General features: G+C 62.2%; 2 protein-coding genes across 17 annotated transcripts in view; one reads left to right on the top strand and one right to left on the bottom strand.

Moving 5' to 3' along the window:
• Positions 1–1,075: 1,075 nt before the first annotated feature.
• On the top strand, positions 1,076–4,353 carry PIPOX (pipecolic acid and sarcosine oxidase). Its single transcript, XM_037373531.1, has 8 exons — positions 1,076–1,236; positions 1,706–1,854; positions 2,297–2,498; positions 2,579–2,761; positions 2,824–2,976; positions 3,042–3,200; positions 3,349–3,424; positions 3,521–4,353. Exons 1-8 carry the CDS (start codon positions 1,111–1,113, stop codon positions 3,649–3,651), a joined length of 1,179 nt encoding a protein of 392 aa, XP_037229428.1. The 5' UTR covers positions 1,076–1,110; the 3' UTR covers positions 3,652–4,353.
• Positions 4,354–4,909: 556 nt separating this feature from the next.
• The window catches only part of MYO18A (myosin XVIIIA), a 38,893-nt gene continuing 27,080 nt past the window's right edge, over positions 4,910–16,722 (bottom strand). For 9 of the 16 annotated variants that reach the window (XM_037373380.1, XM_037373397.1, XM_037373407.1 and 6 more), the window contains 16 exons: positions 16,565–16,719; positions 15,276–15,399; positions 14,997–15,197; positions 14,589–14,699; positions 14,161–14,265; positions 13,904–14,050; positions 13,698–13,811; positions 13,424–13,540; positions 13,238–13,321; positions 12,856–12,993; positions 12,002–12,187; positions 11,779–11,918; positions 10,615–10,659; positions 8,916–9,038; positions 6,808–7,980; positions 5,481–5,589 (listed from right to left, as the gene is read on the bottom strand). In XM_037373380.1, the coding sequence (XP_037229277.1) occupies positions 6,816–7,980; positions 8,916–9,038; positions 10,615–10,659; positions 11,779–11,918; positions 12,002–12,187; positions 12,856–12,993; positions 13,238–13,321; positions 13,424–13,540; positions 13,698–13,811; positions 13,904–14,050; positions 14,161–14,265; positions 14,589–14,699; positions 14,997–15,197; positions 15,276–15,399; positions 16,565–16,719 (2,955 nt within the window). In that variant the 3' untranslated portion in view covers positions 5,481–5,589; positions 6,808–6,815. Of the gene's footprint in view, positions 5,590–6,807; positions 7,981–8,915; positions 9,039–10,614; positions 10,660–11,778; positions 11,919–12,001; positions 12,188–12,855; positions 12,994–13,237; positions 13,322–13,423; positions 13,541–13,697; positions 13,812–13,903; positions 14,051–14,160; positions 14,266–14,588; positions 14,700–14,996; positions 15,198–15,275; positions 15,400–16,564; positions 16,720–16,722 lie in introns of those variants that run through there. The other 7 variants (XM_037373417.1, XM_037373437.1, XM_037373493.1 and 4 more) reach the window with 3 other exon arrangements.

The following is a 16,722-nucleotide window of genomic DNA, read 5'->3' as shown; positions in this document are numbered from 1 at the left end:
CTGGAAATCCCCACTGGGGGCGTCCTATGCTCCCCAATGCTTCATCCATCACTGGAGGCAAGCAGCAAAATAAATAATGATATTTAACATTTCATAATAACGACAATTAACCAGTAAATAATGCCTTTTACACCATGAAAGCCAGAGTAAATTAATTCCCCTAATTAGCTGTCAGGCGGCACAGGGCAGTGGCGGCAACGGGCAAAACTGGCAGACTGCATTATCCCCCCCCCAGGCATCGCTGAGTGTCCCCAAACCCTGAATCACATCCCAGAATTTTGCAGGCTTGCAAAATCCACCACCACCAGTGGAACATGGGGCTCCGCATCACATCCCAGCTGCTCTGGCGAGCCCTAAATCACGCCTATCTCCTGTTAAAAAAAAATAACAACAACAACAAAAGATGGCAACAAAATAGTTTATGGCCATAATAAATTGTGCCAGAGTTAAAAAAAAACAAAAACCAAACAACCCTACCTTGAAGCCAGCGGCGGGTTTCCCATTGGCACACAAAAATGGGAGCGTTCCTGAGCCCCTGTCCCGCCGCGGTCAGAGCCGGCAGTGACTGAGGGGGGAGGGAAAGGGGGGTTTATTTGGAACAATTTTCCATCCCGTTTATCCCACCCACTCACGCTGATCTTACTGGCAGGGCTGGGGGGACCCCGCTGCAGTGGGGGTGATGGTGGTGGAGGATGCGGTGCTCTGGGGGGGGCTGGGCTGGGGGGCTGGTGCTGGTGGTCCCTGTGCTGTGCTGGGGCCAGGGCTTGCCGTGTGCCAAGGTGGGATCCTAACACCCATCGGGTGATGTGGGGGTGGCTGTGGAAGGAGGGGGCAGCCCCCCCACGCTGCCGGCTGTGCCATCGCTGCCGGACGAGCTGCCTTCCTTGGCAGGACCGGGTGCTGGCATCAGTGGGGGAGTGGGGGTGCTCCTGCCCGGCCAGCGCTGAGGCGTGGGAAGGATGTGGCCCCCGCATGCCCCTGCTGTCCCCATGGGGCTGGAGGGCAGCCAAGGCTCCGCCATCCGCTCGGACCGGCTGGACTCTGCCCTGTCCCTCCCCTTGGCTCAGCTCCTGGCTGCTTGCAGGGATAAGGACAGGGACAGGGACAGACATGGCTGCCACCAGCCAGCCCCACCAGGCCACCTACGATGCCATTGTCATCGGAGCCGGCATCCAGGGCTCCTTCGCTGCCTACCACCTGGCCCAGCGCCACAGGAACACCCTCCTGCTGGAGCAGGTACCAGTGTCCCCAGCCCTGCCATGTCCCCGGCCCTGTTGTGTCCCCATCCCATTGTGTCCCCATCCTTGATGTGCTGGGGTGGGTACCTGCAGACCTGGCTGCCTTCTGCCATGGCACAGAGCGGAGCCATCGCTGGCACCCCTGGTCCCTAGTGCCAGCACCCCTGTGTCCCCAGTGCCAGGACCCTCACATCCCCAGCGCCAGGACCCTCACGTCCCCGGTGCCAGCACTCCCGTGTCCCCAGCACCAGGACATTCACATCCCCAGTGCCAGGACCCTCACATTCCCAGTGCCAGCACTCCCGTGTCCCCAGCACCAGGACCCCATTTCCTGCTGTGTCCCAGCGCCGTGGCCGGCAGGGCAGGCTGTGTCCCCAGGTGCCTGCTGTGGCACAGCACCGATGCATGTGGGGCCCAGCGGGGTTGGCAGCAGGCGCAGTCACCCCCACATCCCCCGTGTCCCACAGTTCATCCTGCCCCACTCGCGGGGCAGCTCGCACGGGCAGAGCCGCATCACCCGCAGCGCCTACCCCCGCGTGCCCTACGCCCGCATGATGCCCGACTGCTTCCACCTCTGGCAGCGGCTGGAGGCTGAGGCTGGCATCAGCCTCTACAGGTGACGGGGACAGGGACGCAGCCCCCACCGGGCACCGTCCCCTCCCCGCGGGGCTGGGCTGGGGGCTGTGGCTGCTGCCCTGGTGGGATGCAGCACTGGGCAGGATGAGGCCACTCTGGCAGGCAGCTGCTCTTGGTGATTTATGTGGCTCAGTAAAGGAAGCGCCGTTAAGGAAATGAGCATCTAAACAAATCTTTGCTGCCAGGGTCAGGGCTGATGGCACTTGCTGTAATTAGGGGGGGGGGCAAAGCATGATGCCAGTGTTCAGACCCTCTGCATGCACCACCCCACGTGCCCTGCCCGTATCACCCAGCACCCCATCCCAGCACATCCTGAGCATCACCGGTGCTGCTGTGCCTCAGTTTCCCCCAGAGGCAAAGCAAGGGGTGGGTTTGCACAGGAAAGGGGAGCAGGGGGAGCTGACATGGCTGGTGGGATGCAGGCGAACGGGGCTGGTGGTGCTGGGGCCAGCGGGCAACCCGGAGCTGGAGAGCTGCCGGCGCAGCCTGGGTGCCGACCAGGTCCTTGACACCGTGACGCTGGCCTGGCGCTTTCCTGGCCTGCAGCTCCACGCTGGTGAGGTGGCTTTGTGGGACCACACCGGCGGGGTGCTCTTCGCTGACCGGGCACTGCGGGCAGTGCAGGTGGGTGCTGCTGAGGGGATGGGATGGGGGTGTCCCCTGGCTCTGTTCCCACAGACCCTCCTGTCACCATCCTCACCCAGGAGGTCTTTTGCCAGCACGGGGGGACCCTGCGGGATGGGGAGAAGGTGCTGCACATTGAACCCGGGGCTGTGCTCACCATCACCACCACCACTGGGGTGTACCGAGCCCCCCGGCTCATCATCGCGGCTGGAGCCTGGACCAGTGACCTTGTGGCACCCCTGGGTCTCCGCCTGCCGCTGCAGGTAAGGGTTGGTGGCACCGTGGGGTGGGGTGGCCGCGGCCGGAGCTAACGTGGTGACCCCAGCCCCTGCGCATCGACGTCTGCTACTGGAAGGAGAAGGACCCCGCAAGCCCCAGTGCAGGCCGGGCTGGTCCCTGCTTCATAACCCTGGGGCTGCCCCAAGCCCCCCGCAGCATCTACGGGCTGCCAGCACTCGAGTACCCGGGGCTGGTGAAGGTGAGCAGGGCACGGTGGTGGTGGGGGACCCCCTGGCCAGCCTGCCCTGACCAGCTCTCCCCCAGGTGTGCTACCATCACGGCAGCCCCGCTGACCCTGAAGAGCGGGACCGGGCTCCCCCGGGTGCCCCCCACCCCTACGTCACCCTCCTGAGCAACTTCATCAGCAGTTACCTGCCCAGGCTGGAGCCCCAGCCGGCCGTGGTGGAGACCTGCCTCTACACGGTGAGACCTCCCCTCGGGAGCAGGACCCATCTGCCCAGGGTCTGAACCCCTCCCCCACCCCAGGGTCGATCCTGCCATCCCTTCCCCCCCCGAACCGTGGGTCCAGGAGAGGACCCCTGGCCACAGCCTCACCCCACGGCTCCCCCAGAACACCCCAGATGAAGATTTTATCCTGGACAGGCACCCCAAGTTCAGCAACATCATCATTGGGGCTGGCTTCTCAGGTAGGTGAGGTCACCCCACTCCCCCAGCTTGGCCCCCCAGAGCTGGCCAGGGCCATGGGGGTGGCTGGGTCCCCCACGCCACCATCCTCCCCACAGGCCATGGGTTCAAGCTGGCACCAGTGGTGGGGAAGCTGCTGTGCGAGCTGAGCCTGGGCGAGGAGCCATCCCACAGCACGGCCCCCTTCGCCATCACCCGCTTCCCCGGTGTGCTCCGGGCTGCACTGTAGGTGCCATGCCCACACAGCATTGCACTGGCCTGCAGCTGTCCCTGCATCCCTGTGTCCTTGCACACCAGTGTGCCGGCATCCCCACATCCCTGCATCCCCATGTATCATCACGCCCCTCCATCCTGGTGTCCCAACATGCTGCACAGCCCAGCTACGCTGCATCCTCACACTCCAGCATCCCAGCACACAGCACCCTGGCACTCCCCCATCCCAGCAGCCCTCTGTCTGTGCACCCCAGCACCCTTCCATCACCACATCCCAGCACCCTTGCATTCCCATACCCCTGCATCCCAGCATCCCTCCATCCCCATATCCCAGCTCTTTTGCATCCCTGTACCACTGCACCCTGGATCCTGACAAGCCAGCATCCCCCCACACCAGCATCATGGTACTCAGCACCCCTGCATCCCCATGTCTTGCTATCCTGCATCCCTCCATCCCCACATCCCAGCACCCCAGCACACTGCCTCCCCACATCCCAGCATCCCTGTATCCCTGCATCCCGGCATCCCTCATGCCGCGCAGTGCCAAGCAGTCTCTACTGAGCACCCGCTCCCTGGAAACAAATTAAGGAGCTTTGTCAGCTTCATGAAGATGGAGCTGGAACAGCGTGGAGAGACACACTTGCTTAGGAGTCAAGTTAAATGTTTTAATGTTAAATGTGCCATTTTATTATCATTAGATCGCTCCCACTTAATGAAAGCGCATTAGCGCAGCGTGGCTTTATGGCAGCGAGCGCTGAGCTCGGCCCATTTGTTTCAAAGAGACAGTGGGGAAAGGGATCGAATGACCTGGTTTGCAGGGTGCCAGGGGTGCGGGGGGTCCTGGGGGTGCAGGGGATCCCTGGGGCTGGGGGGTGTGGGCAGGGGGCATCACCCAGCACTGGCCTGCGGGTGCTGGAGCCGAGGCCAAGCCACATGCTGCGCAGGCAGCCAGCAATGCACATCACCATCTCCTCCGCGTTAAATAATTAACGCTGGCAGGCAGAGGGCTCCCATCCGCGCTGCTCATCTGCATATTTATGAAGATTGATAAATGATTCAGTGCCGGCACCCACGAGGGCCGTCTCCCCCCTTCCCTCCCTGTCACCCATGGGTGCAGCAGGCTCCAGGAAGGAGCCTGGCTTGGCCCTTCCATACAGTCCCACCTCCTCACCCGGGCTGGATCCATCCCACCAGACCCTGCTGCCATGCAACACCCCCTCCAAACGCAGTGACACACACACCCCCCCCCCACGTGGAGCAGGCAGCAGCCGGTGTCACCAGCCAGAAATGACGTTTATTTTCATACTGAAAGTAAAGGGGGTAGGGGGGGGGCGCACAGCTGGGCTAGTGCAAAACAACCAGGCAGGGGTGGGGGGCCTGGGTGGGGGCGACGACAACCCGGGTGGGCACGTGAAACCCCGTCCCCATGTCCCCTTCCCAGCTGCTGGGCGGCTGCTCCCCAGGGCCCGGCCAGCGAGAGACGTCTTTGGCTCAACTAAAAGGGGCTTAAGAGGATGGCGGGGTGCCTGGAGGAGGGGGGGGTGTTTAAGTTATAAAATAAGGAGCCAGCAGGCACTGAGGAATTAAACCCAGGGTGCCGGAGCTGCTGGCTCTGCCGCCGAGGACAGACGGGAGGTGGGAGGGTGGGGGTGGCATGGGGGCTGCAGCCAGCGAGCCGGCCGGGCTGCTCCCCCCAAAAGGCCGAGGCTGGGGGGTGGCTGCGTGTGTCCCCCCCCCGTGCAGAAGAAATACCGGCTGCCCGGGGTGGCCCCGTGGAGCTGAGTGTTTCTGTGGTGATGGGAAATGGTGGGGGGGCTAGGCAGGGGTCTCGGTGGCCCGGCTGTCTGCCTCGCTGGCGCTGGGGGAGCTGTGGGAGTAGCGGCGTGTGCTTTCCCCGGTGTCCTGCTCCTCGTCCCATCTGTCGTAGGTGAAGGTGTGCCGGGAGCTGGGGGGGCTGTGTGGGAGAGAGCAGGGTTAGTGGGGGGCAGGGGGGTCTCCACGCCCCCAGCGTGCTGCAGTGCCACTGCCAGGCACATGGCCCCTCCGGCTGCACCGGGAGCCATGGTGAGCCGGTGCTGGCAGCCCACTGGATGGAGCCTCCATAGCCAATATATTATTTCTGAGATATTTGGGACATGCTCCACTGCCCGGGTCGAGGCGCTGCTCCGCGGTGGAGCTGAGCCTGCCTGGGAGGTGCCACCCCATGGGCACCCAGCACCACCAGCTCAAAGGCACATGGTCACGGGTGCAAACACCACTGCCCATGGGCATCACTGCTTGAGGGTCCTGGCTGCACCAGAGCCCACCATGGCTGGGTGCTGGGGGGGTTTCTCCCCCTGCAACCCCACGACGCCTTCCCTGGCCCTGACAGGCAGCAGGCAGCCCGACTGTGACATTTCCAAAAGGCTTTTTTTCCTTCCTCCGGCCTTTCTGCTATTCGAACAGTTGGAAAGGATCGAACCCACTCCGAAATCGCTGCCAGCGAGCCTGGGTGCACCCTCTCCTCTGCCATCGAACAGGGTGCTGAGCCCCAGAGCCCAGCAGGGTGAGGGTGCTGGCACCCTGACTCCCCGGCACAGGCACCGACACGGAGCAGGGCAGCAGGATGCGGCCGCCCTGAGAAACACCTCCGAGCCCCAACTGCCCACCCAACCTCCTCCTGTGGGTGCTGCCCCCTCCGCGCTCACACACTGCAGCAAGTGCTTGTTAGTACTCGTCCCGCTCCTCCTCGCCACCCTCGGGACCCACTGCCGCCCCCGGGGTGGCAAATGCCCCGGGGCAAGCAGGGATGCTGTGCTGCCCAGAGAGCCCTTGAATTTCCTGAAGGAATAAATTCAGCTGCATCCCAACCGGTGGCTGGGGAGCCAGGAAGAGATTAGAGCTTCCCGGTGTCCCGTGTGTTGCAGCCGCTAATTCCGAACATGCTGCATCTTGGCAGCACGGGCAGCTGCTGGTCCCACTGCGGCCATGCCGGGGATGCTCCCCACAGCCGGAGATGCGTCGAGGATGCCCTGCAGCACCCCAAAAGCAGGGCTGCTGTGGGTGCAGCGGGGTGCCCCATCCTGGGGTGCCCAGCGGAGGTGGGCTCCGTGCCTGGAGCCAGGCGAGGGTTAGGGTGGGTGGTTAGTGGCACACGGGGAGGTTCATGCTGCACGGCACACACTGCTCCCACCTCCTGCCTCAATCGCTCTCGGGCCGGTACAGGTACTTCATCATCAGGCTGTCGACCTGCTTCTTCCGTTGCTTCTCCTCTTTCTTGCCACGGCTGGGACGTACCGGCTCCTCGCCCCCCGCTGCCCGCGGGCCCTTCTTGACACTGGAGGTGCTGCGGTAGGAGCTGGTGGAGCCGGAGGAGGAATCGGAGGAGGAATCTGAGTCGGATGATGACTGCTGCTTCTTCTTCTTCTTGGATTTCTTCTTGGCCTTCTTGGATTTCTTCTTGGTGCTCTTCTTTTTCCGCTCCTCCTCTTCCTCAGAGGAGCCTGAGCTGCTGCGGTGCCGGCAGGTGTGCCGGGAGAAGTCAAGGGCGGATGCAGAGCGGCGGAGGCTGCCGAGCGGGTGGTCAGCAGCGCCCAGGGGGGCCGCGCTCCGTGTGCTCCGTGTGCTCCGCACACTCCGGCCATCATCCCCCGAGTCGGCCTCGGGGCTGGAGCAGCCCCCGGCCCGCGGTGTGCGGTAGCTCAGCACCTCTTGGATGGCAGCTTCCAAGTCGGGGTCGAGGTAGGAGCGGTGCCCCACGGGCTGGGCGTCCCTGGGACCCCCGTCCTCGGAGGCAGCGCTGCGGGGCCGGGGGGGCACAGAGAAGCTGCGCCCCAGGGTGTGCTGCCCACGGGACCCCTCGTCTGCCTCTTCCAGGTGGCTGCGGGCCAGGGAGAGCCGCGACTCGGGGCGACCCTCAGGCCCCCCACGCCGGCTCCGCAAGCTCCCGGGGCTGGAGAGGGCGAAGCTCAGCACTGAGCACCTCTCGTCCCCCTCGTCCCCGTCCTCCAGCCCGCGCCAGGAGGCGGAGGAGGCCCTGCTCACCGGGGCAGAGGCGACGGAGGCTTTCTCACCATCGGCAGCCGAGAGGGACCAACGCTTGCCCAGCCCTTGGCGAGCCCGGCCGCTGGCATCGGCGAAGGCACGGGCGATGATGGCTGCCTGGTCCTCGGGCTCACCGCCCCGGGCTGCCCTGCGGGCAGCACGCTCAGGGGAAGGTGGTCGCTCGCCAAGCGCACTGAAGAGCGTCTGCTCATCCCCGCGGCCGCCTATGGAGTCCTTGAGGCTTGGCCGCTTCCTATAGCTGAGGCAGCTCAACACCGACACCGGGCGCTCCTCGCCCTCGGGACCTTCCGGCGGGGCTGACCTGTGCCGGTGGCACCGTGGCCCCCGCATGTACCAGGGAGACAAGAAAGAGATGGAGATGAGCGGGCGGGGGGGGGGCAGTGCATCGGCGAGGCAGCCTCGGTAATTTGCGTCAGCGGGAAATAGCATCGTGGAAAAATGTCATGTAAATGGGGGAATTGTTCTAGCCCAGCTCTTTGATTCCCCTTTAAAGTGTTGTGTTCAATTTATTTCATTGTCGGCTACCTGGACTGCATTTGATTCCTGACTTCAGAAAAGGTGGAATTATCTCCAATAACAAAATGTTTTACATCTGCACCGTTGAATAAATTAAACCAATTAACAAAAACTGGCTCAGATTTTTTTCTCCCTGCTTGGCAGAGCTGGGGGGAGGGTAGCCCCCTGGGAGTCCTGGAGCCTTGCTAGAAAAACGGGTTTGGATCAAAGCAATCTGTGCTCAGCAGGTGAGAGCTCAGCGTTGTGCCATGGGGGCACCTGGGCATGTCCCCCCCTCTGCTGGGGGCTGTGTGGGCAGCCAGTGTTTGCCGAGAGGTGTAGGGAGGGATGTGGTGGGGCTGCAAATGAGGGGAGGATGGAGTGGGGATTCAGCCTGGGATGATGCACAGGGCTAGAGCTCCCTGCCACAAACCCTGGGGAGGCAGGCAGGGTGGGGGCTGCAGACACCCCTGCGCCTCCAGGCTGGGTCTCGGTGCTGCAGTGGGTGGGATGATGGGGAGGGGGACCAGGGAGGTCCCCCTGGGTGAAGGACATGTGTCCCTAATGGATATCAAGCCGCTCGCCAGCATTAACCCTTTCCTGGCCAGCCACACAAGAACGGGGTGGGAGCATGGCACCGTGTGCCACATCCCATGGGTGCCCACCCCACAGCCTGGCCATCTGCCGGCACAGCTCACCCTGTCCTCTGCCAGCCAGCCCCGTGCCCAGTCCTGCACCCACCTGCTGCCCTTCAGGCTGCCATCATCCGAGAGCGCTTTGGAGGAGCCTTTGTTCTTGGAGAGCCAGGACTTCACCCCGTCCACACGGTCCTCCAGCTCTGAGTCCACGTCCGAGTCACCATCACTGCCAGAAGCGTGGGTCAGGGTGGGAGAAAGAAATAAGTGAGCATGGGGCAGTGAGATTTTGGGTGCTGGAGGGGCAAAATTGCGCTGGTGGGCGCTGAACCACCCCAGCATCCACTGCCTGTGTACCCTGACATGGGCAAAGCACCATCCCACGGTCCTGCTCCACCTCTCGGGGCACAACCTGTATGCGTACAGCTCAACCTTGCATGCTAGGGGCTCCCCGAAGCACAGCTGTGCCACGCACTCCCTGAACCCCCAAACCATGCCCCTGCGCAGCCGAGGGGCTCCTGCACGCTCTGCCCAGCATCCCCCCATGCCGCTGCATGGCTGGAGAGGTAAGACAGCAGGGCCGGCATCAGGGCAGCGAGGGGCAGCAGGCAGGGCATGGCTCCAGAAACAGGAGATTTCCAGCTCCGGGGCTGGGAAGGAAATGAGTGGGTTCATTTTATAGGCCACCATCAAGTGCAAAATTACAGCAAGGAAGAGCAATGTTGATGGCCCTGGGTAAACAGGAGTTTAGCAGGCAGAACAGAAATGACTCCGGCAAGGCAGGCACAGGAGTGCAGCGGACAGATTTACAGCCCTGCCATGCCGGAGAGCCCCTGATTTACGTCCCGGTGTAAAAAAAGCCCTATCTGGCTTAAACCATCTAATTTATAACGGCTGTTCGTAACCATATTGATTGCCTTTAGAAAGAAGGTGCTGTATGCATTGCAAAATCCATTCCTCCACGTTAAAAGCATCCTTGCATAAATCTCCCTTAATACCTAACTGCTTACTGCTTTCATTAGGGTTATGGCAGTACCGGCGGGATCTATAAGGAAATCGAAGCGGCACAGCCCCCTCTCTCCCCACCCTGCCGCCGGCCGGCGAGAGGCAAGGGCTCCCACTGAGCTGCTGCCGGGGAAGGAATATATCATATGATCTTAAACGGCCGTTTTATCCACCCGGCTTTGGGCTTATTCCCTGCCCGGGGACAGCAGCAGACAGCACAGGGGACAGGCTGGGATAGACCCTGTATACGAATCCTCCTTGTTAAATTCAAAGCAACGAGCTGCACTCCATCACGTGCGTCTCCCTCCCCTGCAAATACATCCAGGCAACGCTCAGCTTGGGAAAAAAAAACACAACAAAACCACAACAAAAACCCACAAAATGACAACAAAAAAACCCCCAGCGAGCCCCGTAAACAAACTCTGGGGGCAGCTGAGGTTTTATAACCATCAGAATTAAACACCACGTCAAACACAATTTATGTCCGGGCGAGCGTGCCATTAGTTAAGCAGGACCCGGGTCGCGGGGGAGCGACCGTGGCAGGGGGATATTAATTGTGCTTGGCAGCGGGGCTCCATCACCGCCCCGTGCCGACACGCTCATCGTTAGCCATGGCAGAGCAACCCCCGCCAGCCCCAGCCTGGGGGCTCATCCCGTGCCCCCCCCATGGGATGCAGTTATGTGCCATGCCATGGATGCTGTTAGGGCATGCGGAGGTGGGCCAGTGGCATGCGGGACCCCGGCCCGTGGGGGTGAGGTAGGGGTTAGGGGAGGGGAGGAAGGAAAGAGAAGCTCCTCACAGTTTACTCTTTCTTTTCTGATACTTTGCCACCATGTCCTGCAAACTGGGAGGGGTTGGGGGGGTCGGAGGAGGGAGAAACACAACAGAAAGGAAATCAAATGAAAGGAAAAAAAAAAAAGACAAAAAAAAAGACCAAGTGGGTGGGGAAATAATGGGGGGTAAATTAAATGGTGGGGGAGGGCCAGGGGAGGGAGGTGTGGCTGCCCTGCACCCCTGGCACAGGCCTGCACCCAGCATCCTGCACTGGATCCCATCATCCCAGGTCGGGTGCTGGAGCGTGTCCAGAGATGGACAATGGGGCTGGGGAAGGGTCTGGAGCACCAGTCTGATGGAGGGTGGCTGAGGGAGCTGGGGGCGGTTCAGCCTGGAGAAAAGGGGGCACAGGGGGGACCCCACTCTACAGCTACTGAAAGGGGGCTGTAGCGAGGTGGGGGTTGGTCTCTTCTCCCAAGTAACAAGTGATGGGACAAGAGGAAACGGCCTCAAGTTGTGCCAGGGGAGGTTTAGATGGGATGTTGGGAAAAATGGCTTCACTGAAAGGGTTGTCAAGCCCTGGAACAGGCTGCCTGGGGAGGTGGAGTCACCACCGTAGGAGCTATGTAAAAGCCGCAGCCCTGGGGGACATGGGTCAGTGGTGGGCTTGGCCATGCCGGGTTAATGGGTGGACTTGATGATCTTAAAGGTCTTTTCCAACCTAAATGATTCTGTGATTCTATGATTCTGTCCTGGGCTGGGCTGGATCCCAGTGTCCCAGACCTCCTGCCAGCCTGTGCTGCCCTGGCTCCTGGGCCTCCCCGGGCTGTTTCCAGCCAGCCAGCACGGCACGGCTGCATTTCAGGCACCTCCACAAGCAGGTGAAGCTGCACGGGGGCTGTGGGTGGAGGGAGGGAGGGAGCCACAGATGCACGGACTGATGCACATGTGCATGGATGCACAATGCATGGATGGACGGATGCACGGGTGCATGGACAGATGCACATGTGCATGATGCATGGACGGACGGATGCACGTGTGCACAATGCATGGATGGACGGATGGACAGGCGGCGTTCTGCCAGGGCCAGGCAGAGCCGAGGGGTCCCCATGGCATTTCAGAAGTGGCAAGGAGAAGCGGTGAGCCCAGTGAGGTGCCTCGCGTGCGAGCCAGGCCCAGGCGCTTTCACCTGTTGATGAGGTCCTCGTTGCTGTCACTCTCCATCTCATCCTCGATGGCCGCCTGCAGGTCCCCGATGCGCTTGAAGGCCAGCTTCAGGTCTGACTGCAGGCTCTGGTTGGCAGCTTCCAGGCTCTCCAGGTCCATCTCCTGTGGGGAAGGAGCGGGGTGAGATGGATACCCTGGGGAAACCCCCCTGTCCCCCTGCCCAGACCCATTGCTGGGTGCCTCACCAGCTCGTGCTTCTTGCGGCTGGCCTCTGCCTCCTTCTTGGCCAGCTCACCCATCTCCTCCTTGACATCGCGGAGCTGTCGCTGCAGCCGCTTGTTCTGCTCCTTCTCCCGGTTCTCGGCGGCTGCGCGCTGATCTCGCTCCTCCGTCAGCTTCTCCATGTTCTCCTTCAGCCGCGTGGCCAGGCTCTGCGGAGCAGCGGGCACAGGGTCACCCCAGATCCCCCCTGGACCCCCCACCCTGCAACAACACCCACCAAGGGCTCACGCAGGGATGGATCCCATCCCCACGAATGTACACAAGGAGATGGAGAAGAAAACCCCGCTAGGGCCAGGGAAGGGGCAGAACAACCACAGGGGCTTTGTTGAATTGGAAAAATAGATTTAACTGTGTGTGAAGTAATTAAAGCGTGTAACGTAGGGAAAAAATAGCTCCCATTCTCCCCCAGCCACTGAGCCAGCCACTGCATATTTATGGCCCCGGCAGAGAGAGCGGAGAAGGGAAATAATAGCTAGGAAAATATTAAGAGGAGAGCTAAGCTGCTCCACTCCCCAGCAGAGCTGCAACGGCAGAATATAAAGCAGGCTGCATTTAGCGGGGCCGGGAGAGTCTATAATTTCCCTAAGTCAATGCATGGGAAGAGCAGCACTTTGCCAGGCTGGATGGTGGATTACTGTTATCGGCGCTTGCAGAGAGCTTTCCCGGCAGGGATGGGGACAGGCTGCCGGCAGGGGAGGGCTGCAGTGTGGGGGGTCCCATGGAGGGGATATTGGGGATGCGCTCAGCAGACCCCTGGGCATCATGTTCCCATTGCATCCCAGTCCCAGCTGGAGCAGAGGGAGAGCCCGGTGCCTACCTCCAGGCGCTTGACTTGTGTCCGCTCAAACTCCAGCCTGGTCTCCAGCTCGCGGATCTTGGCCTCTTGCCGGCTCACTAGCGACTTGTCCACCATGGATTGCTCCAGGAATTCCAGCTGGCTCTGCAAGCCTTGCAGCTGCAGGGGGTGCACAGCCTTAGCCTCAACGGCAACCTCCCTGGCCCCCCACCACCCGGCCTTGGAGCGGAGCTGCTGGCCCTGCTGCTCCCATCCCAATGGGGAGCTCACAATGAGACTGCTCTGCACCCCCCTTGGGTGCAGGGGGTTCCCCCACAGTGTGGGCAGCGAGTCCCTGCATGCTTGCCGTCCCCCCCGGCTTCACTCAGGGTGCATGCCCATGCCTGATGTCAGTGCTCCCCACCTTCTCTTGCAGCTCCTGCTTCTCCTTGTTGACCTCCTCCAGCTGTGCCTGGAGGTCATTCATCTGCGCCAGGTCCCGGGACGCCTGTGGGACACACCGGGGCCGTCAGAGGGGACCCCACTGCACCGGCACCAAGAGGGGCATTATGGGAGGTTGGGGTGCCGCAGCTGCTGTGCCCCCCCTCACCTGGGCCACAGCCGCCTTGTGCTTCTTCATCAGCTCATTCATGTCCTCCTGGTCCTCCTCCAGCCGACTCTGCACCTCATTCTTCTCCCGCTGCAGCCGGCTCAGCTGCTCCTCCAGCTGGGGGGAGCCGCCTGCGTCTCCCACCGCACCCCAGAGCCAGGACACCCACCCCCCAAACCCCCCAGACGGCGTGGAGTCACCCTGCTGGCAATGTGCAGTGCCGGTGGGGATCTCCCCCTGGGTGCAGGTGGGGAATGGCCCCAAATCCACTTACCCCTGCCTTGGCCTTGGCAAGATCGTCGATCTGCAGGTGGAGGTCTTCAATCTCCACCTCCATGGACTTGCGGGCCTTAACAGCAGCCGCACAGGTGAACTCCGACTCCTCCAGCTGCAGGAACACGGCTCAGCGCCTGGCTGGGGGACAGGGACACCCCATGTCCCTCAGGGGCTGCGGATTTGGGGGGGGGTCTGGATGCACACCTGGTTCTTGAGCTGGGCGATCTCCCTCTTGCTGGGTGCATTGTTCTTCAGGTGGTCCAGCATGATCTGTGCATCAGCCAGCAGCGCCTTTGTCCTCTTCAGGTCCCGGCGCAGGCGCTTTTCCGTCTCGAAGTCCCGCTGGTTGGCCTGTGGTGGGGGGACCATGCCAGGGCACTGTGCCAGTGGGGTGCCCACCCCACCATGGCCACCTTGGGGTCCCCAAAGCGAGCCATGTCCCTGGCTGCCCTGTGCCCTACCTGCTCGCTGACAGCAGATAACTTGCTCTCCAGCTCCCGTTTCTCTCTCAGTACCTTCTGCTTGTCCTCGTACTCCTCCTCCAGCTGCACCTCCATCTGCTTCAGCTGGGGGACAACCCGGGCAGCCGGTGAGGGTGGCAGGAAGGGGCTGGGACCCCCCTCTTCGTGTGTCCCCACATACTGGGGATGCTGGGTGACCCCACCAGCCAGGTATTTGCGCAACCAGAGGCACAAAGCCCAGCTTGCACTGGCCTGGGCGGCAGAGGGACTGGTCGGACCTGCTGGGCCAGTGGAGCCAGGCTGCGGCTGGCCGCGTGGGAGCTGGGCGCTGCATGACAGTGCCCGGCTGGCAGCTCCCGGCACCCAGCCAGGGCACGGGGATGCATCCTGCCCCCTCCTTGGGCAGAGGGGTCGCAGCCGAGCCCTACCTTCTTCTGGCACGACTGCCGAATCTCCTCCACCTCCTCGTCACGGCTCTCCACCTCCTTGGCGTGGGTCTGCCGCAGCCGCTCCATCTCCATCTCCAGCCGCAGCTTGGCCTGCAAATGGTGGGGACACGGTCAGAGCAAAGGGGACACTGGGCGGACCCCCCCCACCACTCCCTGGGTGCCACTCACCCGCAAAACCCCCTGGTCCGAGGCCGGCCGGGCCGCCCGCCCCACAGTGACCTGCCGAGCCATGGCATGGAGGGCCAGGAGCTGTGTCGGCAGCCGCGATGCCTGGCCCGACGCCGGGCTGAGGGTGACCGCCTCCTCTTGCTGGGCAAGCCCAGCCCAGGTAATAACCACCCTGCATGAAACCACCCCACCCAGAAACCTCGCCCCTCCCTGCTGTACCTGCTCCAGCATCTGGATGGTCCCAGCCTGCTCGTCCAGTTCCTCCTCCTGGTCTTTGACCTTCGCCTCCAGGTCCCTCAGCTGCTTCTTCACCTTGGCCAGGGAGGCTTCATCCTTCGACTCCTGGGAGGAGATGTCCTGCAGCTCAGCCTCCAGCGCCTCCGCCTTCTGTGTCAGCCCCGCAATGTCCGAATCCTTGTCCTGCCAAGAGAGGGGGTCATCGTCAGCCCAGGGCACCCGCCGACTGGGAGACTGGGGACAGCACCGCGAGCCACCCACCTCCAGCAGCTGCTTGAGGCCGAAGACCTCAGCCACCAGCACGTCCTTCTCACGGCTCAGCTTCTCCCGCTGCAGCCTCTCCCGCTGGGCCTCCTCGTGCGCCTGCGAGAGCTCGGTGTCAAACCTGTGTGGGGAGAGCAGGGCAGGCACTCAGTGCCCCGTGACGGCACTGGGGACAGGTCCCCAGCTACCGGCACCATGCCGAGCATTCCCATCCCATGGCAGCAGGCACCAGGAAGGGCAGCGCGCTGCTGGGTACTCGTTCAAAACATGCTGTTGATGAGTCTTTAATTGCCAGTACAGTGTCACGGAGTCACTCGGACAAACTCCTCCCAATGCCTTCACTCAGCAGCTAATGGGGAGTGCAGCACCTGCAGTGCAACCAGCAGCCCCAGAAGCCACCCCACGGGGCTGGCACGTGCCAGAGGGGACCGTGGCTACTAACAGCGGGGGCTTAGCTACACGGAGGCAGCCAGGGACACCGCACCCTCCATGCAGGACATGGAGAGGCTGCAATGCACATAGGTTCTCCAGGAGAGATGGGCTCTTGTGGCAGCTCGGCTCCCCCAGCTGCAGCCCCGAGCTGTGGTCCCACACGAGGTGGCACTGGTCCCATTACTGGAGAGGACACAAGCCCCCAGCGGGGGAGTGCTCAGCACAGCCTGGAGCCAGGCAGCACCAGGACAGCATCTCCCCATACCCCTGGGATGGGATCAGCTGGGTTTGCTCCAAAATCGCTGCCTTTGGGGCTTGGAAAATAACTCTGCGCTTGAGTTTGTGACCTGCGTTAAACACCTCGGCAGCTAATCCCCATTTTTTCTCGCGCTGGGTAATAAACAGCTGCATTAGCACAGACTCCAATCCGCGGAAATTGAAATTAATTAGATTGGATTCTCTCGCTGTATTTGTGTGTGTGATCATTACCATAATGAGATGAAAGCGTCCCTGCTGCTTAATAACGTTAGCAAACTTTGGGGTTGGGAGAGGGGATGGGATGAGAGTGAGTGCCGAGCAGAGCCGCAGGGCACGAGCAGCCTCCACCATGGGGCATGGCCCCACACGGGGGGATCGCTCAGCTCCGGGCCCCCTACAAGGGCATCGGGGTCCCCCCACAATGAACACACCCAGCCTGGGCAGCCCCGTCCCGCTGGAGACACCTCGGCCAAGAGGAAGCTGGTGAAGTGCCCAAATCCCTGCTAAAATGGTAATGCCACTTTGCAAGAGGCTCGCCACATGGCGAGGATGCTGCCCCCCCCGCGTCTGCCCTACTGCCAGCGCGCGGTCCCCACCTCCGCTGCTTCTTCTCCAGGTCATGGTTGCGTCCTTGCTGTCCCTCGAGGTGCAGCTTGGTGTCCTGCAGCTCCGCGGCCAGGCGCTGGCACTTCTTCTTTAGCTGCTGCAGCGCCCGCTGGCTCTCCTCGCTGTCTGCCTGCAGGTCCGTCAGCTG

This window comes from Falco rusticolus, chromosome 1 (assembly GCF_015220075.1).
Source record: "Falco rusticolus isolate bFalRus1 chromosome 1, bFalRus1.pri, whole genome shotgun sequence".
Lineage (NCBI taxonomy): Eukaryota > Metazoa > Chordata > Aves > Falconiformes > Falconidae > Falco > Falco rusticolus.
The sequence above is the reverse complement of the archived record's forward strand: the minus strand, read 5'-3'. Positions and strand labels throughout refer to the sequence as shown.

What these genes read in the sequence shown, in the direction of transcription:
- PIPOX (XM_037373531.1), top strand. Translation starts at nt 1,111, where the DNA reads ATGGCTGCCACCAGCCAGCCCCACCAGGCCACCTACGATGCCATTGTC. An exon ending in TGGAGACCTGCCTCTACACG is followed by an intron (nt 3,201 to 3,348) that starts GTGAGACCTCCC and finishes CGGCTCCCCCAG; the next exon opens with AACACCCCAGATGAAGATTT. An exon ending in CATTGGGGCTGGCTTCTCAG is followed by an intron (nt 3,425 to 3,520) that starts GTAGGTGAGGTC and finishes TCCTCCCCACAG; the next exon opens with GCCATGGGTTCAAGCTGGCA.